The sequence below is a fragment of the Hylobates moloch genome, unplaced genomic scaffold (assembly GCF_009828535.3).
Source record: "Hylobates moloch isolate HMO894 unplaced genomic scaffold, HMol_V3 SCAFFOLD_14, whole genome shotgun sequence".
NCBI classification, from domain to species: Eukaryota; Metazoa; Chordata; class Mammalia; order Primates; family Hylobatidae; genus Hylobates; species Hylobates moloch.
In genome coordinates this window covers 45438104-45462464 of record NW_026652289.1, presented here as the reverse complement: position 1 = coordinate 45462464, position 24361 = coordinate 45438104, and the positions used below count along the sequence as shown (strand labels likewise).

The 24361-nt window shown below is 49.1% G+C and overlaps 1 protein-coding gene across 2 annotated transcripts in view; it reads left to right on the top strand.

The window, feature by feature from the left end:
• The first annotated feature begins 995 nt into the window (after positions 1 to 995).
• HOMER2 (homer scaffold protein 2) overlaps positions 996 to 24361 on the top strand; it is a 100235-nt gene continuing 76869 nt past the window's right edge. Inside the window, exon 1 of one of the 2 annotated variants that reach the window (XM_032176104.2) lies at positions 996 to 1188. In XM_032176104.2, coding sequence (XP_032031995.1) covers positions 1184 to 1188 — 5 coding nt within the window. In that variant the 5' untranslated portion in view covers positions 996 to 1183. Of the gene's footprint in view, positions 1189 to 1585; positions 1709 to 24361 lie in introns of those variants that run through there. The other variant, XM_058427334.1, reaches the window with a different exon arrangement.

Genomic DNA, 24361 nt, shown 5'->3' with positions numbered 1-24361 from the left:
AATAGAGGCGGGGTTTCACCATGTTGGCCAGGCTGGTCGCGAACTCCTGACCTCAAATGAGCCACCCACCTCGGTCTTCCAAAGTGCTGGGGTTATAGGCGTGAGCTATCGCGCCCGACCTGTCCCTTGACTTTTTTACTGTCCTGAGATGCCAGGCTTATGTGGACAGTGTGTTCTCAGCAGAAGATGATCCTGTGGAAGGCCCGGGGGATGAAGGTTAGGTTAGTCCCAGTGCCAGCCTTTGGTAGAAACTCAGGACCTGATAGGTAGAAAGGCGACAAAGACAGCCTGCTCTTCTTCAAGTTCTACTTTTGCCAACCTAATTCACCTCGCTCTAAGGATAAAACCAAGCTTGATGAAGCTTCCTTAAAACTGGCCCTTCAGGTGGGAGCCGTCATCTCATTTTTATCCAGGAAAGAGCCCAGAACACCTGCCGCGTGCTGTAGGATCTTCCCTGCCACGCTGGCTGGCTTCCAGAATTTCACGGTGGCGGGTACCTTAAGGCCACTCCGCCGGGCAACTGGCAGGATGATGAAGGTGGGCTTTAAGGAAGAGCACAGCTATGCCCATCTCAGACTCTGGAGACCCGAACGAACTCTAATCTGAATGTGTGACCTTGGGCAAATCACTTACCCTCCCCAGGCCTCGGTTCCCTTATCTGCAAAGTAAAGGTAGCCCTAAAGTCCCCACCAGGTGTGAATGGGACTTTCAGTCCATCAGGCAGGATGTTGGTGGCACTGCGCCAGGCCCCCGGGTCGGCGTGGGGCGGGGGCGCGCCAACGCGGGGCCGGCAACGAGGACTGGGTGGCCCGGGAGAAAAGCGGCGACTGCGCGGCGGCGCGGGGGACGGCGCACACACTGCTGCGCCCCCCCGCCTCTTGGCTCGCTGCCGCGGCCCGGGGGCCACGAGGTTACGTAAGGAGCCGGGCGGGGAAGGCGGGGCGGGCACCGCCCCAGCGCGGCCGCCCAGCCAGCGGCGGCCCAGCCCCCGCCCGCCCGCGCCTGGCGGCGGTGGCGGTAGCGGCAGCAGTGGCAGCCGCGCAGCCCCGCGGAATGGAGCGGCGCCGGGGCTGAGCCGGGCGCGCACGGGCCGCCGCATGTGCCGCACGGGGAGCGGCTGCCGAGCGGGCGGAGAGCGAGCGCGAGAGGCCCCGTCGGAGCGGCCGCCAGAGCAGCGCCGGAGATGGGGTGAGTGAGCCCGCGCCGTGCGCTCTCCGCGCGCCCCTCCGGAGGGACTGCGGGGCCGCGGCTTTCGTCCCCGGGCTCGGAGCCTCCGGGCGGGCCGGCCCCCCCCTCCCCAAGCCGGAGCGAGCGCACACTCGGCGCCCGGGAGCCTGGGGTCACCTGACCCGCGCCCTCCGCCGGGGCGCGCGGACACCCAGCAGGGGCACCCTGGCCTGGCGCGGAGCCCGTGGCCCTTCCCCTCCCATACAGCCCGGGCGCGGGGGCACCTGACGGGGACCGGTGCCCTGGCCGGCCTCCTGCCTCGGCCATTCCGCGGTCTCTTCGCCCCTGGGCGCAGTCAACTCCAGGGCCTGTGTGAGTCTAAGCAGTTTGTCGTTCTCCACGTTTGGATTTATTACAAGCAAAATGGAAATCCAAGTTTTCCTGGAAATAATCAAATAATAATAAACCTCCAGCGTAGGAATAGTGGACTTTGGATCTGCTTTGAGATGCTGAAGATGGTGGAAGTCTATAAGGAACCTAGGTGAGGCTTCAGTCTTTGAAACAACTGAGTAGATGCTCAGGAGGGAAGTTGAAATACTCCGTCGAAGTGACTAATGCTTCTGAGTATATAAAGTAATTTAAGCTTTCCCCTCGGCGTCTCTCTGAGCAGTAGGCTCTGTGAGTCTGGGAGCCACTGTGCTAATAGCACAATAACTCCTTACATCTGCTCACCCTATTTGGGCACAAGTTGATGGTTTGCCATACGTATTCGGGGGACACTTAAGTCCACTTTACAGATGAGGAAACTGAGGCCCAAAGTGGTTCGGTGACTTCCCCCAGGCTGTATAGCTGATGAGCATTTGTGTAGCAGGGGGACACTTAGTCGGCAGTGGCCTTGCCACTGCCTGACATGTGGGCATGGAGGTGGGTAAGTGAACCAGAGTTCCTAAATCTCTCTGTTCCCTGCTGCTGAACCCAGCATTCTTCCAACAGCCCTTCGCAGGACTCAAATGCTTCTGCTCCGAGGGTCTAGAGATCTTGCTTTCCTGTTTGGGATGGGTGGGGCCTGGGAAGGCAAGAGTGCAGTGGAAGGAGCAAGAATGTCTTGGTGCCTTGGCTTAGCCCCCCTGGGTCAGTGGCTTTCTTGCACCGTACTCCAGGTAAGTTTCTGGAGTCATTTTACCCGGTGAGTCTTAGCCATGGGAGCTGCGGAGTGTGTGAGGGGATCAGAGGCAGGCCAAGAGGAATTTTGAGGAACGGAAGTGTGAGGGCTGTGGGCCAACATGAACTGGACATGACAGAGGTAGGTGACAGAGAGGAGGAGGCGAGATGAGCAGCGAGGGCTGAAGAAGTTTGCTTACATTGAGGAGATTTCACATGAACAGCAACTGTGGGTGATTTTACCCAGAGGCACCCAAGTTGGCAGGCCTTATTTCTGTAACATTTCCAGTGAGTCCTCAGTGGACTGTGAAAAGGCTGATCTTTGAGCAGTGGGAGCCTTTGAGGTTCTCAAATTTCATACTTTAAAAAAATGTACAGGGAAAAAGGAGTTGGCAAATGTAAGGTCTCGGGATGGAAGATAAAAGGGATCTGGTAATTTTAACTCTCTTTCTGGCCCTCCCTCCCCCTGGCCAACACAAAACCAATCCACCATACTTGTGTGATCAAAAACAAGTACTGAAACTCTGTGGTTGAGATCAAATAGTTCTGTGGAAATGAAAATGTTTACTCATAAAACCTTAAAGAAAATGTCAAAAAATAATTTTTGTTTGTGGAGGAGCAGGGAGGAGACGCTTGGGGATTTTGTTTAAACACAGAATATGTCTTTCATGTAATTTTAACATCATCCAGTAAATGTATATATTACTCACTTCTCGTAGGTAAAGGCTGGTTTGTAACTCCTACCTACCTCTGCCATTTTTAATAGATCCATGTCTTCTGTTATTTAGTGAAAATACAAGCCATGGTCGTAAATTGAGATGCAACTAAGGGCTGGGGAAGCAGTTCAGACAGGAGGGTGGAGGGAGCCGTTTTAACTGAAAATAGAACCAATGTCATCCTTTCTGAGAGTTGTGTAGGATGGAGGGGGAAGAACTTTTTGAAAGGGCAGCTAGTAGAAAACCTTGCTGCGATCCTACAGCTTCATCATGGCTCTGCTGTGTAGACAGGACTAGGATTTAAGGGAAAAAAAATAACAAACTATCTGAGTTTACCTCCCCCGCACTTGAGATGCTTCTCCTCCTTCAAATGTTCACTACCATTTCCCACTTCTCTTCTGCGAAGTGTTCTGTGTTAAGCGTGGTCTCTCCAGTGTGTTTGTGTTCTTACTCCCTAAGGCAACAATTTCATACCTATTCCCCTTTCCAGACCTCTCCCCTTCTTATGCACACCCCTGGCTTCCTTTTCAATTGACAAGATAGACACCTTTGACCAAGGGAATGTCTTCATTTTGCCACCACCTAGTCTAGTATGCAGCTGCTGCTACCTTTTCCTACCTGCCTGCTGTGCTGGATGACCACTCCCTCATCTCTTCCTACTAGGGGCCCCTTCTTCTGGGGTAGCCTCCATTCCATCCCTTCCTCATCCCATCTTTTCAGAGATTGTCTCTCCTTCCTAACCACCTTTCTCTCCGGGGTCTTCTCCATCAGTATAGGAGCATACATCTGTCCTACAGAACTTTCTGCACTGCTGGAAATGTTTTGTATCTGCGTGGCAGCCACCAGCGCATGTGGTTATTGGACACTTGAAATGTGGTTGTTGAGACTGAGGACCTGAATTTTTAACTTAATCTAAATTTAAATAGCCACATGTAGCTAGTGGCCACCATATTGGATAGCATAGCTTTAGTTTCTCTCATCTTAAAAAGGAGCTCTCCCTCCCTCCTACATCCCTCTCCTGTTTCACTTCTTTGCTCTTCTTCACCTGAAAACACATCAGAAGATACATCCAAACCCACTGGCTCCATTCACTTTCTCCTGCCATTTGTTCACTCTCCATACTCTACAGTCTTGCTTCTGCCTCACCTCTGCACCAAAACTGCCAGGGTCTTGGGTGGCCAGGGGGTTGCCAGATCTCTGCCTCACCTCACTTCACCTGTCTCTCAGCAGCATTCCTCACACATGACCACTCCCTCTCCTCAAAACAACACCCCTCTCAGCTCCTCTGGCCCCACTGTTTCCTGCTTTTCTTCTTACTCCTAATCATGGGGTTGCCCAGGTACTGGTCCTGGTTCCTCTTCTCTGTCCACACTGTCTTCCTAGGTAATACTGTCCCACCCGCAACTCCTCCCCACCCTCCCATGGCTTCAAATGCCATCAATATGCCCATGATGCCCACATTTTAATTTCTAGCTCAGATCTTTCTTGGAGCTTCTGACTCTCGTCAATACATGGAGCTCTTGATATGCCTTCCAGTTCTCACCTTCCTTCCGTCTTCCCCATCCCAGTCAGTGGCCCTACCATGCACTCACTCATTTGCCAAGAGTCATCCTTGAGTCCTATTCTCCACCTCTCACATGCAGGCTATCAGTTTGTCCTGTGCGTTCTACTTCTGGGATATATCTGGAGTGCATTCACCTCACCCCATAGCCATAGTTCCCACTCTAGCCACCATCACCTCCTTCCTAACAGGCCCCCCAGTATCCACTCTGGGTTGTCTGCAGTCCATTTTTCACACAGGAGCCTAAGTGACCAGCTTTTAAAATCATAAATCAGATCATGTCATTCCCTTTTTAAATACCTCCCGCTGACCAGGCACTGGCGCAGCGCCCCCTGCCATGCTGCTGTGCCTCTCACTGTGTTCTGCTAACGTAGATCTCCTTTCCTTTTCTTGCCCTACCTGAGATCCTTGCACTTGCTGTTTCCTCTGCCTGGAATTCTCTTACCTTCCTCTTTCCTTTCAGACTTTGGCCTCTGGGTCACCCATTCAGGGTCTTTCCTGCCATCCTGTCTAGAGCACGCACCTCCAGAACTCTCTAACCCAGCCCCTTTTCTTTTTTCTTTTTCTTTTTTTTGGGGGGGAGGGGGACAGAGTATCCCTCTGTCACCCAGGCTGAAGTGCAGTGGCCGGTCTCTGCTCACTGCAACCTCTGCCTCCCAGGTTCAAGTGATTCTCATGCCCTAGCTTCCTCCTGAGTAGCTGGGATTATAGGCATGTGCCATCACACCCAGCTAATTCTTTTTTTTTTTTTTTTTTTTTGAGATGGAGTCTCGGTCCGTCGCCCAGGCTGGACTGCAGTGGTGCGATCTTGGCTCACTGCAAGCTCCGCCTCCTGGGTTCACGCCATTCTCCTGCCTCAGCCTCCCGAGTAGCTGGGACTACAGGCGCCCGCCACCATGCCCAGCTAATTTTTTGTATTTTTAGTAGAGACAGGGTTTCACCGTGTTAGCCAGGATGGTCTCAATCTCCTGACCTCATGATTCGCCCGCCTTGGCCTCCCAAAGTGCTGGGATTACAGGCATCAGCCACCATGCCCAGCCACACCCAGCTAATTCTTTTGTATTTTTATTAGAGACGGGGTTTTACCATGTTGGCCTGGCTGGTCTTAAACTTTTGGCCTGAAATGATCTGCCCACCTCAGCCTCCCAAAGTACTGGGCCCCAGCCCTACCTTTGTTTCCTATAATTGCTCACCACAGCATGCCTGTAAGCATGCAGGTGTTATTTACTTATTTATAATCTGTCTTCCCCCAGTAGCATCCCAAAAGGATAGTGCCTTATCTTTTTCACCATTGTATTCCAACACCCAGCACAGTGCCTGGCACCAAATAGGCCTCCAGTAAATAATTTTTGATTGAATTAATACTTGAATGTTATGGGCAGCCTTGCTTGGATGCTGGCCTGGAAGTTGTGATAATTTTTGGGTTAACTTTTATATAGCTTGCTTAATTGGGAGTTGCAAGGGCCAAGAGAGAAAGAGATCACATTTGGATGCAGCTTTCTTTTAACATTAAAGCAAGCCATTTAGCTTTTATTGTGACGTGGGTTAATTTTCGGGCTGTCTGCTGTCATTTGAGTACTGGAGTTGTAAATTACCTTTTTACTCTCCTGCAAAAGACTAACAGAAAAGCCAGCTTGTCTGCTGTTGTGACTTTTAGCTGATTTTGTCAGTGTTTACAAATAAGATCTACTGTATTACTGTTTGGCTTCATTTTATACTCACTTATTTTGTTCAGCCAAGATTACCTTGCCATGTACGGGTGCCACAGTCTTGGTTATCTAACACCTCGGGCTGCCTTTTGGTACTCTATACCGATTTACTTTCTTTTGATATTCATTCATTCCTTCTTTAATTTTCCATTCCCCCTGAATCACACCAGACTCTGTAGTTCCAACAAATTATAGGGCTGTTCTCTGGGGTTTGAGTTGACTACAATAGATACAGTCTCTCAGATATGTTGAGGTGAGTTTGTCTTCTCTTGGTCCTGCGGGTTTGTTAAACTTCACTTTCTAATGTTCCTTCAGTCTGTACATTGGTAAGGCAGTTGGCAAGTGCTGTAGGGATCCAGAGATGAGCAGACCCACTAGTTAGTTCCTGCCCTTGGGGAGCTTATATTTTAAAAAGGAAGATAAACTACATACACAAGTACCAGCTTTATATGTGAAATGCTGTGAGAGTAAACACAATGTTATAGTCCATTGGGTGTCACAGGTGGTGGTGGGGGGTGCCCATCTATTTGGGGAATTGAGGAAAGATGCCATGGTACATTGTGGGGAGGACAGATGCTGTGGTACACTGATGGTTACACAGCCATCCCCCTTAGTGTCTGAACTGGAAGAATACACAGAATTTGGAATGGAGTAGGCACTAAATAAGTAGATATTGAATGAGTGTGTAAATAGGTGTGAATGAATATTCTCTTTCGGTTGACTTTCTTTGTTGTTTTTTTTAAATAAAATACAGTTTATTAGATAGCAATAGGATAAGGAAGGGGACTAGAGGATGTTGCAGTAGGACAGAGATTTTAGATGGGGATCCAGTTAGAAGACTTCACTGAGAAGGAGGCATTAAAGAGCTGAAAGAAGGAGGAGAGTGAGCCATGGAGGTGTCTGAGGGAAGTGTTCCTGGCAGTGTGAATAGTGTGAACAGCAGGTGTAAAGGCCCTGAGGCAGGGGCATGCCTGGCTTGTTCAAGAAATAATAAGGAAGCTGGTATGGCTGGAGCAGAGTGAGCTGGAGAGAGCACGAAGGTGAAGAGGTCAGGGAGGTAGCAATGGCCAGACCAGTCTTTGGGTTGACTTTTACTTTGGGAAGATGCCATCATTCTTGTTGGAAACTGCCCTGAAGTTTCTGGTCCAAGGGTTGTTAGGAAAGAATAAAGGCATGTTTGCTCCTCGCACAGTTCCCTGGAAATATCAGGGCCAAGTAATTCTGCTGAAGCGGGATGCTGAGCAGAGCACATGGTTTATTTTTGTCGAATAGACTCAGTGATTTGTGTAAATTATTAGGTTTCTTTTCTGGAATGGCTTCTGATGAACTTAGAGTTAAATGTGTGGTGACCCTTAGCAGATTTATCAGACCTCATCCATTACCTTTATTTCTAGCTCAGTGTGATGGCTCTACCCTTATTTTGTCTTTACTCTTTATCATCTACCACTTTTTTTTTTTTAAATTTTTTTGAGACAGAGTCTCGCTCTGTTGCCCATGCTGGAGTGCAATGGTGTGATTTCGGCTTGCTGCAACCTCCGCCTCTTGGGTTCAAGCGATTCTCCTACCTTAGCCTCCCGAGTAGCTGGGACTACAGGCGCCTGCCACCACGCCCGGTTAATTTTTTGTATTTTTAGTAGAGATGGGATTTCACCCTGTTAGCCAGGATGGTCTCGATCTCCTGACCTTGTGATTTGCCCGCCTTGGCCTCCCAAAGTGCTGGGATTACAGGCGTCAGCCACCGCGCCTGGCCATTCTACCACTTTTTCTTTTTCTTTTTTTTTTTTTTTAACAAAGGGAAAATAGCTTTGCTTTTTTCTAATTATAAAAAAACTACATGTTTATACTGAAAAATAACAGCATAAAGAAGGAAGTGAAAATTACTTGTCATCCCACGTCTTAGGGATAACCTCCATCAGCATTTCAATGTCTGCCTTTGTACTTTTTTCCACGTATATATGTCTGTGTGTGTCTAGATGTATGTCTACATAGAGCAAGTCTATTTTTAACAAAATGTAATCATTTTATACATCTGTCTTGTAACAATTTTTCCAACTTAAAATATCTTGAGTGGACATCTTTACATGCCAATAACTATAAAAATACCTCATCATTTAAATCCACACCTACTTCTAATTTGTCATTTTGCTAAATCTTATACATCTTTGTAAACCTATTTAAATCCTTTCTGGAACAAGACAGGCTCTTTTTTTTTTTTTAAAGACATTTTAACAATTTCTTAAAGCAGTTGTTTGCTTTAAATGAATTACTGAAGGAAAGAAATGGTAGAGGAGACCAAGATCACAATTAACATTGGGTAATTTGCAGTGCCTGTGTAATTTGGGTGAGTCACGGCTCCTTAGTGAATCTTGGTAAGAACATCAAGGATTCATCGTTGTTGCTAAGGGTGGTTGGTGGACCGAGACCCAGCTGCTTAAATTGTTTCTCCTTGTTTGGAAATATCAGGGCCGAGTAATTCTGCTTTAAGACTTGGATGAGAAGGCTCTTTGCAAGCAGAAAGCACCCATGCCCATACCTCGAAGGCCCCCTTCTGCTTTGTAGGCTCTTTGGTGTATATCACACCCCCTCCTTCAAAGAGAATTCCCCCAGTGAGCCAGTTGGCAGGGATGTATACAAAAGGAAGGACATTATATTTCCTGCTTTAGTATGAAGGGAAATTAAAAATTAAAAAAAAAAAAAAACCCTGGGCAAATCCACTGAAATGTCACCACAGCCTGCACAAACATCTAAAACCTTTGGATAAAGAACTTCTCTTTGATGCACGGGGTGGGGCTGAGGGCAGGGACCCCTTTTCCATTTGACAAGAAAAACTTTCTTCACCTTTGTCAAATGTGAACAGCAGTCAAATAGCATATTTACAATAGAGAAAAGGCATTTTTCTGAATGTTAGAAATCTGTGGTGTCCTGACTTTATAGATCTTGAGAGTTAGACTTTGTTTTTTCCTCCAGGGTGAAAATAAATTGAGCAAAAAGAAGCATTGTGAGGAATTGGGGCAAAAAGCTTCTAATTTGCATTGGTTTTGATCCACTGGTCTTTTAAGCACTGCTTGTTATGTGTCTGCATTTTCTAGGTATTGCGCACACAGGCTGCCCCCAAGTCGTATTTATAGGTTTAGAGGTGAGAGCTGGCATCATGATCCAGTTTCCTAGCGGGGTGCGTTTTGTGTGGGAAGAACGGCAGGATGGGAGCCTCTGAATGCATGATGAAGACTCCAGTAGTTCTGCCACCGGGGTGCTGTTAGTCATATGGTATCATTCTGGTAGAATTTATTTAAATTATATTTCAAATTAGCTTGTTAGAATAAAAATACGCTTGTGGGGAACACATTTAGACATTTGTCAAAGACTAGAGAGATTTAAAAAAAAAAACATTTTTATTCATAAGCCTGGTTGATAGTCTTATTATTATTCCTCTGAGGAATTGGAGATGGTAGAGTCCCCACCCCTGTGCAGACAAGCTTAGGATGAGGCTTTGCCACCAGCCAGAGGAGTCAGGGTGAGAGCCGTGTATTAAAAAGAAGCTCTTGAGTACACAAGTGGCTCCCAGTCAAAGGAGGGCTGAAGCGAGGGCGGGTCCCAGCTATGCAGGGGCTCTAGGAGGCCCCTTTCTTTGCCCTGCCTGGGGAAATCTCTGTCCAGATTACCAGTGAGGGGCAGGCCGAGTCCAGTCTGCCTTTAGTCCTCCTTTTGCTCTGGGGGTAATCTTGTCTGTGGGTTGTGGGGTGGGTGGTATCCACAGGGACCTGACGAGTGAGGAATATTGCAGCCCCACTGCCTGGGCAATGGATCCCTTTTGGGATCTCTAATTGGGAAAGCTTTTAATTGGAGTTTTTAGATAAATGGAAAAAAGAGTTGTTTTGGCTTGTGTCCTGTGGGAGCTGGTGGCAGAGAGGGTCCTCATGGGGAAAAGGAATGGAGCCTGTTCCAGGATGCTCCAAAGACAAAGAAAAGGAGCTCCCAGTGGAGGTGGCATCAAGGCATATTTCAGCTCACTTGGTATGAGGAAGAGCCCTCTAACTCCTCCAAGTGGACTGAGCGTAGACTCAGCTGTCTCAGCTGCATTGTCACGGAGCACCATTGGTTGTGGGGGCTGGGAAGGATGGTTCAACACATACAGCTCAAGCCCCAGCCTTCCTCACCCTCACTGGCTGTGTGAGCTTAGATGACATATTTTCTCTCTCTAAGCTTCACTGTCTTCATCTATTAAATGATTGAGGTGATTAAATAGAAAATGTGTATAAAGCATTTAGCACAGTGCTGGACATATAAATACTCAATAAATGGTGGCCAAGTTTATCATCATTATCATTACCACTGCTATCATTTCTTCTTTGGGTGGGAAGTTGGCCCTTTGGGCACCATCTGGAGTTAGGTGGTTGGGGATGACATGTGCTTCCATTCCCTCATCCTTAATCCCCTTGGGCACTCTCTGAGTCTTCAGCCACTCTGTGCGGCTGCCTTCGAGACGACCCAGTCACTCTGCTGCCAGTCCTGAGCAGTGCCAGAGTTGGCTTTCAGTCATCAGGTGACTCAGGCAATCTGAGGCTTGCCCTGTGAAATGTCGCCTCATATTGCTAAGCCTCTCAGGTGGTGTGGGTGGAGGAATGTCACCAGCCAGAGGATCAGGAAGGCCAGGAGAGTGAGCTGACCCATGTATATCAACAAGAAAACCAGTCTGCCAACCAGTTGCTTTTACAGGGAGGTGCAAGTGTGGACAAAGTTAAGTGGTTTCTCCCCATTGTGGCATCAGACTAGGGATTTGTGTTGCTGATCAGGGAGCCCTTCATTGATTATTTGTGTATGCATTCACTCATTCATTCAACAGTTACCTACCTGTGTCAGGCATTGTCGTGGGTGCTCGGAACACAATGATGGACATCGGTGGCTCTAGGATGCTTACAGGCTAGTGGAGAAGTTGGACATCAAGTAAACACTGCCCAATGGATGGGCATTGGAGGATGTTGTACCAGGGGCCATGTCGACTAGTCAGTAGTTTCAGGGTCCCTGTACGTCTCTGGACTCCCATCCTTACTCGTGTGGATCTGAATTCCTTTTTGATCACCCTTCATCGGTTCGTCAGCTCTTTTATCTTTCTTGATCCTTTGGCCAATGACCTCACCTGAATGTTGAGTACCTTCTCTGGGCTAGACACCAGGAAGACATGTCATAAGACAGAGTCCCTGCCTTCCTGAGGGAGATGGCTGGTGAGCAGGTAATTAGGGCAATGAGATAAGCCTGTTATTGAAATATGAATGTGGATAGATGCTTAACTCTGTACGAAGTTAGAGAAGACTTCCTGAAGGAGGTGACATCCAAGCTAAGTCTTGAAGGATAAAGAGGAGTTTCTCAGGCAGACAAAATGAGGAACAGGGCATTTAGGCAGAGAGTGTTGCCCAAGGGAAGTAGTAAAGTATGCAGGTCAAGAACAGGGACCTTGGACCCAGTCTTTGCCTGGCCATTCACTGCCTGTGTGACTGGAGCAATGTACTGACCTTCTTTGAGTTTCCATTTCTTCATCTGTGAAATGAGAATAATAATAGTATTATACCAGTGTTGTAGGGTTGTTGTAAGGATTGGATGAAACACACATGTTGATTTACATTAGCTATTAATAATAGGCATGGAGATTGAAAAGAATGTGGAGTAGAAGGTGAATGTGGAGAAAGACTTGGGAAGGTATAGGCATGAAGGAGAGATCTTTGGGCTAAGGTGTTGGGAGTTAATCCTGTGAGTGGCAGGGAGCCAGCCATAGGTGAGGCTGGAGGTCAGGGGAGCAGCTTGTCCTGGTGTTGAAGAATGAGGCATGACCTGGGCATCAAGCAGTGGGCTTGGAGAGGAAAAGGTGACTTGGGGTGGGAGGCAGGAACGCACTATACTGTATGGACTTCAGTCTGTAGGCAGTAAGGGAACATTTTCAGTTTTGAAGAGAATAATAATGCTTGTTTTAGGACTTTTTTTTTTTTTTTTTTTTTTTTTTTGAGACAGACTCTCACTCTGTCGCCCAGGCTAGAGTGCAGTGGTGTGATCTCGGCTCACTGCAGCCTCCGCCTCCCAGTTCAAGCGATTCTTGTGCCTCAGCCTCCCGAGTAGCTGGGATTACAGGTGTGTACCACCACACCCAGCTAATTTTTGTATTTTTAGTAGAGGGGGGGTTTCACCATGTTGGCCAGGCTGGTCTTGAACTCCTGATCTGAAGTGATCTGCCTGCTTCGGCCTCCCAAAGTGCTGGGATTACATGTGTGAGTCACCGTACCCAGCCAGGAAAATTATTTTAGAGATAGTAATGAAGGGTAGTATGGAGATTGGAAGGAAAGAGACCTCATAGGAACTGGTCACACTCCAGGCAAGAACTGAAGGGATAGAGAGAGAAAGCTGATATAGCAGATTTATATAATGTAAACCTTGCCTTGCTCTGTAATGGATCTGAGGCAGCTTCTAGGATTGTATGTAATACTGTAAAAGAGAAAAAACATATGGAAGATTCCAGACTCCTCACTGGGGGTGAGAGTTAGATCTTTTTTTTTTTTTTTGGAACAGGGTCTTGCTCTGTCACTCAGGGAGTACACTCCAGTGCAGTGCAATCATAGCTCACTGCAGCCTCAACCTCTGGGCACAAGCGATCCTCCCACCTCAACCTCCTGAGTAGCTGGGGCTGCAGGCACATGCCACCATGCACAGCTAATTTTTTTTTTTTTAGACGGAGTCTCCCTCTGTCACCCAGGCTAGAGTACATCTCAGCTCACCGCAAGCTCCACCTCTCAGGTTCACACCATTCTCCTGCCTCAGCCTCCCGAGTAGCTGGGACTACAGGCACCTGCCACCATGCCTGGCTAATTTTTTGTATTTTTAGTGGAGATGGGGTTTCACTGTGTTAGCCAGGATGGTCTCAATCTCCTGATCTCGTGATCTGCCTGCCCTGACCTCCCAAAGTGCTGGGATTACAGGTGTGACCCACCACGCCCAGCCCATGCAAAGCTAATTTTTTATGTTTTGTAGAGATGGGGTTGCACTATGTTGCCCAGGCTGGTCTTGATCTCCTGAGCAATCCTCCCGCCTTGCAGTTCTTTCATATATAGTTGCTAAATGCAACTTTCATATATAGTTGCTAAATGAGGACACAATTAAGCTATCATTTAATGAGAACTTGGTAGGTTGGAGTCACTATGCAGAGTGCTGTCTATGCAGTATCTCATTTAACTCTCACAACAACCTCCCCATTTTCTTTTTCTTTTTTTTTATTATACTCTAAGTTCTAGGGTACATGTGCACAATGTGCAGCTTTGTTACATATGTATATATGTGCCATGTTGGTGTACTGCACCCATTAACTCGTCATTTACATTAGATATATATCCTAATGCTATCCCTCCCCCATCCCCCCACCCAACAGGCCTCGGTGTGTGATGTTCCCCACCCTGTGTCCAAGTGTTCTCATTGTTCAGTTCCCACTTATGAGTGAGAACATGCGGTGTTTGGTTTCCTGTCCTTGCGATAGTTTGCTCAGAATGATGGTTTTTAGCTTCGTGTCCCTACAAAGGACATGAACTCATCCTTTTTTATTGCTGCATAGTATTCTATGGTGTATATTTGCCACATTTTCTTAATCCAGTCTATCATTGATGGACATTTGGACAACCTCCCCATTTTCATAGTTGAAGAAACTGGGCTTAAGAGATTCAGTAGCCTACCAAAGCTGTCAGTCAGGACATGGCAGAGTTGGAAACCAAGCTTGAGCATATCTGAGAGCAAAATTCATGTTCTTTTTTGTTGTTGTTGAGACAGAGTCTTGCTTTTCCACCCAGGCTGCAGTGCAGTGGTGCAGTCTTGGCTTGCTGCAACCTCTGCCTCCCAGGTTCAAGTGATCCTCCTGACTCAGCCCCCCGAGTAGCTGGGACTACAGGTGTGCACCACCACACCTGGCTAATTTTTTTTGTATTTTTAGTAGAGACGGGGTTTTGCCGTGTTGGCCAGGCTGGTCCCGAACTTCTAGCCGCAAGTGATCCGCCCACCTTGCCCTCCCAAAGTGCTGGGATTACAGGCGTGAGCCACCGTGCCTGGCCAAACTTCCGGTTCTTAAGATGCACTTTCTGGAGACCAAAGCTCCCATGAGAGTCATGTGGTGGATGGACTCCGCTCTTGGTTGTTAGGATGAGAGACTGCGAGAGGCTGAGTTACCATTGATGTGTATGTTTCTAGGCTGTGCGGCTGGTAGTGGTGATGTTGACTGAGATTGGGAACGTAAGAGGAGATGCAGTTCTTTTGGGGAAAAAGAGAGTTTAGTTTTGGGCGGATATGGTGACTTTCCACTTGTCCAGGCTATCCATAGCAAGTATAAATTCAGCTCTAACACTCAGCAGTTCAGATAGAGTCAGAGATACAGATTTGGGATCCATCACCTCTAAGATGGATTTGACCTCCTAAGGAGAAAGAAAGTCAAGAAGGATAAAGATGGAACTCTGGCCAAGGCCTGCAATTGGAGGGAAGGAAAAGAAGCCGGTGAATGAGACCGAGAGGTGATGAGACTCAGAGGAAGGCTGGAAGAGAGAGGGGTTGCAGAAGCCAGGGGAGAGGAGGCTGAAAAGGGAAGCATCCTCAACAGGGTCAGGGGCCTCAGAAAGCTTAGAGGAGGCGGGGAACTGAGACTGTTAAGTACCCCTGTGGGAGCGGGAGTGTTAGGGCACTGAGGGAGTTTGAGAGCAGCCTCAGCCAAATGTGAAAACACAAATCCATTTGCAGGCAAAATGCATTTAATAAGTGAGTATGTGAGGAGCTGGTGGAGAAGTCTAGCTGATGATGAAGGTAGCTTGAAAGTGAGTCCGCGTAGAAGGACCACTGATGTTTGTTTCATAAGTTGAGGATGTTGGGAGTCTGAGGGTAAAGAAAAGGGGAGATAGAATATCTTAGAGAAGGATGAGAGGCAGTGAGGTTGGAGGCAGGAGGCAACTAGAGGAAGACCTGAAGAGGAGTGCATTGTCCTCAGAGACCAGGCAAGGTGCAGGTATAGAGGCATTTTGAGGCTGTAGCCAAAAGAGGGGCATGGGAGCTTGATCAGCTGGCATTTTCTTTTTTGGGGGGAGATGGTGTTTTGCTCTGTCGCCCAGGCTGGAGTGCAGTGGCGCGATCTCAACTTACTGCAACTTCCGCCTCTTGGGTTCAAGCAATTCTCCTGTCTCAGCCTCCCGAGTAGCTGGGATTACAGGTGTGTACCACCACGCCCAGTTAATTTTTGTATTTTTTTTTAGTAGAGACGGGGTTTCGCCATGTTGGCCAGGCTGGTCTCAAACTCCTGACCTCAGGTGATCCACCTACCTCGGCCTCCCAAAGTGCTGGGATTATAGGCATGAGCCATCATGCTCAGCTGAGCTGGCATTTTCTTCTCTGTGTGAAATAAGGGATTGATCTGAGAACTGGAGGGTAGATCAAGAGGGAAAATGGGTTGATAAAGCTGATTGTAGGGTTGGGGCGGGGAGTGAGCTGAGGCAAATACTGACTAGGGAACAGCCTTCAGGGACCGGTTGAAGATTGAAGACTGTGACTTTGTAAAGGTGCCAGTGGCCACTGGTAGATGGTGTGCCAACATGCCAGGCAACCAGGGAGTAAGAACAGATGCAAGCAGTCCCAGACTCAGAAGGTGGGTGCATAGAGACGGCCACCCTGATCGGACTCGGAGTGCTTTGCCATCCACAGCCCTGGGCACGCCATGTGGGAGGAGGGGGAGCCTGCTCTGTCTCCATCGGTCACCTCTTTGCCCTCACTTCTCTGAGTTGCCAGTCATTGTTCTGTTGTTAATAATTCTTCCAGACCCTTTCTGAAAAATGCATTAAAATTCTCACCAGCATGACCTCTTTGAGTAATGAGATCTGTAAGTTTATTAACCTCTGTGAGAAGTGGGTTTTCTTGCTCCATGGGAGCGGATAATCTCTTGGAGGGAACGAACATTAATGTGCTGACCTGGAGGGCAGAGGCAGTGTGGGGGCGGCTTATCTGTGTCCCTCCCCACTCTCTGACTTAACGTGTGTCTCATGGAACTCAGGGAATATGGGCTGATTGCTTCTGCACATCACTGTCCCTCAGCCCACTCAGTCCAGCAGCAGCCCAAAGTCAGAGAAACCAAACCATAACAAAATCCGAGTTTCTGTCATTGAGTCTCATTCACTAAGTTTGAGAAGGGGAAAGCTGAAGGTGAGAGCATGAAGTCTTATGCAGAGAAGAATGTCTAGACTGCGGGTCATTCACAGTGGCCTGGGAACCCATTGGAGTTGGGAGGGACAGCAGGATATTTGCTGTATGACTATGTTGAAACACATCCTCTGTCATCCCAATGTTGGCCTTCACATGTGCACATGTCATGGATGTTTCACATGAGCTAAGTAGTGATGATTCATGATTTCATCCTCATTAGTTGGATATTTCAAGCCTGCTATAACCTAACCCAACCTAAGTCTTGTGTGTGCCCTCAATATTTTTGGTCCAGGCCCCTCTATATTGTTTAGCACATAAAACATTTAATTATAATATGAAGTTGTAATCTGTGACTCCCCCACCCTTGCCTTCCAGACCGGCTCTGTCTAATAGAAATAGGAGAGCTGGCCAGGCATGGTGGCTCACACCTGTAATCCCAGCCCTTTGGGAGGCCAAGGCAGGCAGATCACTTGAGCTCAGGAGTTCATGGAGAAACCTATCTCTACAAAAAATAAAATAAAATAAAATAAATAAAAAAATATATATGTATATATACACAAAAATTAGGCATGGTGGCATGCATCTGCAGTTCTAGCTACTTGGGAGGTTGAGGTGGGAGGATCGCTTGAACCTGGGAGGCAGAGGTTTCAGGTAGCTGAGGTCGCACCACTGCAGTCCAGTCTGGGCGACAGAGCAAGACCCTGTCTCAAAAAAAAAAAAAAAAAAAAAAAGAAATAGGAGAACCATGTACGTAATTTTAAGTTTTCTAGTATCCACATTAAAAGAGTGACAAGAAACAAGTGAAATTAAAATTTTTATCCAGTATACCAAAAATAGTATCATTTCAACATGTAATCAATGGTGAGCAAAACAGACACCATCCCTCTCTGTGTGGAATTTACATTCTAGTGAGGGAGACAGCTCCACCTGTCCCTGGCCCCTCCCCTGAAAACACAACCTGTAAATGGATCCACAAATAAAATAACTGCAGGTTGTGCTTAGTGCCAGAGGGAAAGAAGCAAGGGCTGAGACCGACTTTAGAATGTGTGGTTGTGAGATGCCCCTCTGAAGAGTTGGTGACATTTAAGCTGCTACCGCAGGTGCAGAAAGGGAGCAGAGCGTTCTAGATGGAGGAAGGAACAGGTGCAAAGACTGCAAGTAGGAAGGGGATGTCTGGAATGTTTGAGAGACTGAAGTCAGACCAGCAGGGCAGGATTGCAGCGAGTGAGGGGAGGGCACCCTGTCTCAGATTGGAGAAAGACGTGCGCTAGGACAAAATTGAGCTGAGGTGTGGACTGGTGGTTTTATTTGATGGGCAGTATGATTCAATAGGAGTGAAAGTTTTTTTTTTTTTTTTGAGACGGAGTCTCGCTCTGTCACCCAGGCTGGAGTGCAGTGGCGCAATCTCGGCTCACTGCAAGCTCCGCCTCCCGGGTTCACGCCATTCCCCTGCCTCAGCCTCTCCGAGTAGCTGCGACTACAGGCACCCGCCACCACGCCCGGCTAATTTTTTGTATTTTTAGTAGAGACGGGGTTTCACCGTGGTCTCGATCTCCTGACCTCGTGATCCGCCCGCCTCGGCCTCCCAAAGTGCTGGGATTACAAGCGTGAGCCACCGCGCCCGGCCAAGAGTGAAAGGTTTTAGTATGGCTGCAGCATGATCCTTCTTCAGATTTAAGAAGAGCACACTTCTGCTCTGTGGGGGATGCAGTGGAAGGGGACAAGAGTCGAAGGAAGCAAGGAGACCCATCGAAGGTCTCCAGGTCAAAGCAGTTGCTGGCTGAGGCTGAGAAGGTCGCAGAGGAGACAGAAGTGGGTGGGTTCTACAGAAGGCTTGCAGATGGATTTGTGAGAACCTTCAGATGAATGAGATATGGCATAAGGGATGAGGGAGAGGGAGGGAATAAAGAAGACCCCTTTGGTTTTTAGGTTATGCCACTAGGAGATGTGGGGAAGCCTGGAAGAGGAGCAAGTTAGGATGGGGTTGTGGGAGTCAAATTCAGTATCAACAGGTTCAGGTTGAGGGGGTGAGTGGAGGTGGAGTTGGGGAGGAGGCAGGTAATTGTATGAATCTGGGGCTCAGCTGAGAGGTCAGCTGGGAGAAAGCTAGTGAGGTCACCCAGAAAGGGAGGGCAGGCAGAGAAGGAGAGGGCTCAGGATTGAGCGTGTAACACCCATCCTTTAGGTGGCCACAGGGGAGGAGGAGCCAGCAGAGAAGATAGAGGAGAAGTGGCCAGTGAGGTGTGGTGGCCTCAGGGTGGCCAGTGGAGAAGTGTCCCAAGCAAGAGAGTTTGGGCATTGGTTTGAGCGCTGCTGAGCCCCATCCGTGTTGAGATGGGTCCGGGAGCCAGGTGGGTTGGAAGGTGAGTGCGAGGCTGGGGAGCAGGGTTGTGTGGACCATGTTTTGAAGAAGTTGACTGTTAAGGGAGCAGAGAAATAGGATCATAGCATGAGAGGCCGCAGGTGCGGAGAGAAGCATTGAAGGCAGGAGATGCAGCAGGCGAGGTGTGAGGGGAGCGCTGCCCAGTTGAAGGCAGGGGACAGAGGAGCCCAGGCCTTGAGAAGACGAGAGGCTGTGGTTCAGAGCCCCAGGGAAGGAGGCCACCGTGACGGAGATGCAGGCGGGATTGGTGTGGTGGGAAGACAGAGTTCCCATCTGTGGCTCCTCTTTTCCATCTGAAGTATGAGGCAGGGTCATCAGCAGAGAGCGGGAGGAGAAGGTGATGTGAAATTGTTGTCTGGGAGTGGGCGGCAAGCCTATCAGAGAAACACAGGCCTGCCGGCCACTGCAGAGTGACAGTTTGAGGTCAGAGAACATGAATTTAAAGTGAAACTTGTCCACCCTGTTTTGACCTTGCCCAGTGGCGTGGGTGTGGGCGTGGAGGAAGCAGATGGCAGAAGGCGTCAGGCTGGGGTTCAGCCAGGCTGGGGGGCAGGATCCACCAGGGATTGGTAACCATGAGAGACCATGGGATGGACATGGGCCCTCCCAGGAAGAAAGGGAGGCCAGGAGGTGGCTGGTGGAGAGGGGAAGTAAATCAGTGGCCTGGAGGTCTCTGCGAGATGGGAAATGCGTGTGCGGGGAGCTGGGAGGATGGGTGGTGTGGGCGGGAAGCAAGGGATCTGCAGCTCATGTTTTAAGGTGATGGAGGATTCCAGGGTATGACTGTGGGTGAGGGTCACTAAAGGAGCATGGGGAAGGAGGCATTGGAGTGGAAGAGGCTGAGGAACTGAGTCCAGGGTGTTGAGGGTTATCCCTGTGGATGGTGACAGGTGGTGGGCGGAAGAGAAGGCTGGGCCAGGAGCTGAAGTCCTTGGTGGGTGGCAGAAAATAATGTGGAGGCAGGCGAAGGTGGGTGGGAGCAGGTGGCTGAATGACCTTGCCTCCAGGGCACAGAGGGACTGCATGATGGGGGCCACCAGGATACCCTTCCCCCTCCCTTTCTGTTCTGCATATGTAGGGGGCAGTGGGGAGTGTTGCTCTCAGGGACTCACTGGTTTCCAGTAAGGCATGAAAGTGAAGGGAGTGTTCTGGCCAGGGATGCTGAGGTCTGCTGATTTCCAGAAGGTTTCCCGTGAGTGTGGGAGGATAGGGAGCGGGAAGGACCGGCTCAGATTTGGGAACATCCAGGGCAGGGAGGACCCTGCATGTTGCTGGGTGGCAGGGAAGTGTGGTGTCCACCCCTTCCCAATGTAGAGTGATGGCACCTATTCATGTCTTGGGCATGGGGAGTGGGGCGGGTCTTTTGTGAGTGTGAGAGAGACTTGGGGATTTCGAGTGGAAGGTGAGCTCCCTGTGAGTCAGCCCTGGTGATGTGGTTGCCAGGATGCTGCCTAAAACTCTGAAGACCTTAGTGAAGTGAGAAAGCACTGTAGGAAAGGAGGCAGTGGGCCTGCCCCGCTCCCATCTAGAACCCTGCGTTTGGTTCTGGGCACCAGAGGTCCCCTGAGTATAGATGTGTGGAAGGACATTTGGAGGAGAGAATGCAGAGCAGGAGGGGTCTGGGCATGTTTCTGTGAGAATGATGAGAAGGCAGGGTTCTTGGCTGGGTGCAGTGGCTCACACCTGTAAACCTAGCACTTTGGGAGGCTGAGGTGGAAGGATTGCTTGAAGCCACAAGTTCGAGATCAGCCTGGGGTGACATAGTGAGACCTCTTCCCTACCAGTCGTTTGTTTTGTTTTGTTTTGTTTTGTTTTTAATTAGCTGGGCGTAGTGGCATGCACCTGTAGTCCCAGCTACTCAGGAGGCTGAGACGGGAGAACTCCTTGAGCCCAGGAGGTCGAGGCTGCAGTGAGCCATGATTGCACCACTGCACTCCATCCTGGACGACAGAGCAAGACCTTATCTCAAGGAAGGGTTCTTAAGGTGGGGTGTGGGGTCTCTGAATACCCCTGCCAATCCTATGGAGAGTTGTAGATAAGTGTGTGCTTTTCTGGGGAGGGTGTCCATAGTTTTTTTTTTTTTTTTTTTAATCAGATTTTCAAAGGGGTCCTTGATCCAAAGGAGGTTAGCACCACCTGTTTAAAGGACTTGGGCATACTTAGCCTAGAGAAGGGACAACTTGAGCTGACAGTGAGAGCACGGGGAGGAGAGAGCCGCCCCCCTGTAGATTACCAGCTGCCATTTGTGATGGGGAGCTTGCTCTGTGTGGACCCACCTGGCGGGGCTCAGATCAGTGGGAGGGAGCCCAGCTTTGGCTCTGTGTGGGCATCTGAGGGAGCCTAAGAGCACCTCTCACAGTTGGGGTGTGCACAGGGCAGGAGGTGGGAGGAGAGGGCCTGTGATGCCGCCAAAAGCTTTGTCCAAACCTTGTTCTGAGGAGTAGACAGCTTTGAGCATTGCTGGGTTTTCCTCATCCTCAGGGAGAGTGTCTTGAGGGCCGAGCTTTGCGGGAGTGAGGAAGCCCTTGTGGAGGCTCAGGGGTGCGGCTCAGGAGGCAGCGCATTAATTCTCATCTTAGGGAGTGCACCCTCAGCTTGTCTTGGGGACTCAATTACTCCTCTGTGGTGTGAGAATACTGTTCCGTATGGCATTGCCTTGGGGTGTGGTGGGTAGCTCTTCCCCGCGTCTTTTTTTTTCTTTTCTTTTTTTTTTTTTGAGACAGAGTCTTGCTGTGTTGCCCAGGCCCAGGCTGGAGTGTAGTAGTGTGATTTTGGCTCACTGCAACCTCCAGCTGCCAGGTTCAAGCGATTCTCCTGCCTGAGCCTCCCAAGTAGCTGGGACTACGGGTGCACACCACTGAGCCTGGCTGATTTTTGTATTTTTAGTAGAGACAGGGTTTTGCCATGTTGACCAGGCTAGTCTCAAACTCCCGACCTCAAGTGATCCACCTTCCTCGGCCTCCCAAAGTGCTGGGATTACAGGCGTGAGCCACCACACCTGGCCCTCTTCCCTACGTCTTACTCAGGGGAATGAGCTCTCCTTCATAGACCCTCACTTGCCCACCTAGATGGTCTCTAGCATTGGGCTGTCTTCCATAATATGGATGGAGTTGGGTGAGAAGAGTGCTGAATTAGGCTCCCCAGGCCTGGGTTTGAGCACAGCTTTATCTCGTAGTGGAAGGAGGCCTGTCTTCCCCTCACCCAGTGTGTTCCTAGTGATGGTTAGGGCTCCTATCTTTCTTTGGCACCAACAGAATCAGATTCAGTAAATTTAAAGTGACTCCTGTGAGACAGAACTGCTGGTTAATTGAGTTTGACTTTGTGAGAGTGTCCTCTCCTTTTCTTTTCTTCTGTCAGTTTTGTTTTGTTTTGTTTTGGTTTGGTTTTGTTTTTTGAGACGGAGTCTCGCTCTGTCACCCATGCTGGAGTGCAGTGGCGCGATCTCGGCTCATGGCAACCTCTGCCTTTCGGGTTCAAGCGATTCTCCTGCATCAGTCTTCTTTTTTTTTTTTTTTTTTTTTTTTTTTTTTGAGACGGAGTCTTGCTCTGTCACCCAGGCTGGAGTGCAGTGGCGCAATCTCGGCTCACTGCAAGCTCCGCCTCCCGGGTTCACGCCATTCTCCTGCCTCAGCCTCTCCGAGTAGCTGGGACTACAGGCGCCCGCCACCACGCCCGGCCAATTTTTTTGTATTTTTAGTAGAGACGGGGTTTCACCGTGGTCTCGATCTCCTGACCTCGTGATCCGCCCGCCTCGGCACCCCAAAGTGCTGGGATTACAAGCGTGAGCCACCACGCCCGGCCTCCTGCATCAGTCTTCTGAGTAGCTGGAACTACAGGTGCATGCCACCACACCCAACTAATTTTTTGTATTTTTAGTAGAGACGGGGTTTCACAGTGTTAGCCAGGATGGTCTCGATCTCCTGACCTCGTGATCTGCCCGCCTCGGTCTCCCAAAGTGCTGGGATTATAGGCATGAGCCACTGTACCTGGCCCTTTTTTTTTTTTTTTTTCAAAGCAGGCATGCTTCACCAAGGATGAAATATTCTGAAAAACTGGAATTGGAATCCCACAGCCTGATTGAAAGCCATATCACTGGCTTCAAGAGAGGGAGCTAAAAAAAGCTACTCCTTGGCTTCTCCCATGAATTTTAAATGTTCTGAAAGCTTTGCCTTGAGAAGGAAACAATGCCTCATGCCTTAAATAATTAAGTGGAATACACTAAGAATGGCAGTGTCAGCCCAGGCTGGTCACACTGTGGCCCCAGGGGGCCTGTCTCTCAAGGGCAGAGCTCTGTGGGTGCTGGACGAGGTCGTCCTCATAGCAAAAATTGGTGCAGCTTCAAATACTGCCTTTTAGGCATTTGGTGAAATTGGCATAACCCTGGAAATGTCATAAAAGAGGATGAAGGTGGCATGTGGTAGAATGCAAGCTTTTTTTTTTTTTTGATACAGAGTCTTGCTCTGTTGTCCAGGCTAGAGTGCAGTGGCTAGATCTCGGCTCTGTGTGGGCACCTCTCACAGGCGGGGTGTGCACAGGGCAGGAGGTGCACAGGGCACACTGCAACCTCCGCCTCCTGGGTTCAAGTGATTCTCCTGCCTCAGCCTCCCAAGTAGCTGGGATTACAGGTGCACACCACCACACCCGGCTAACTTTGGTATTTTTAGTAGAGACGGGGTTTCACTATGTTGGCCAGGCCGGTCTCAAACTCCAGACCTCAAGTGATCTACCCGCCTCGGCCTCCCAAAGTTCTTGGATTACAGGCGTGAGCCACCACACCCAGCCAGAATGCAAGTTTTCTGCCGAGAGGCTGCATCTGTCAGCTGTTTGTATCAGACCTGTGAATTCTTAGCTGGCCTTAATTTGCCCCTCCACTGCCACATGACTGTCCATGTGGGATGACTGTGGGCCAGGCCCAAGTCTGTATCCTCCCAACAACTATAGTATTGGCAGTGGTTTCTCTGTACGCTTGGTGGAAACTTCTGGAGAATCTGTGCAGGGAAATGACTACTTTATCTACCGGCAGAAGACTCTCCCTTCAGGGGCAGTGATGGCATCTCAGAGCTGCTTCCTGGCTGTCTGTGCACTCTGTGATTGCACAGGACGCTTACCTCTGAGGGAGCAGGATGGCATGCTGTACAGACGTCAGGTCATGCCAGGTGGTCCTTGTGGTACCTTACATGGTTTCTGTGGAAGAGTGAGTTCTGCCAGAGTAACTAATACTTATTGACTCCCTTTATACGGTATTTCATTTAAGCTTCACATTTGATGGATAAACTAGAGTTGAGAGAGGTGGAGTGACTTGTTAAGGTCACACAGCCAGGACACAGAGTGGAGCTGGTGGTTATGTGTGTGGTCCGACCGTGAGGCAAGTCACCCAGAGGGTCACATTTTGTGAGACTTTTATAGTTCCAGGAGAAAAACAGCCTTTATTTCAAAAGTACAACTTGAAGTCTAAAACCAAAAG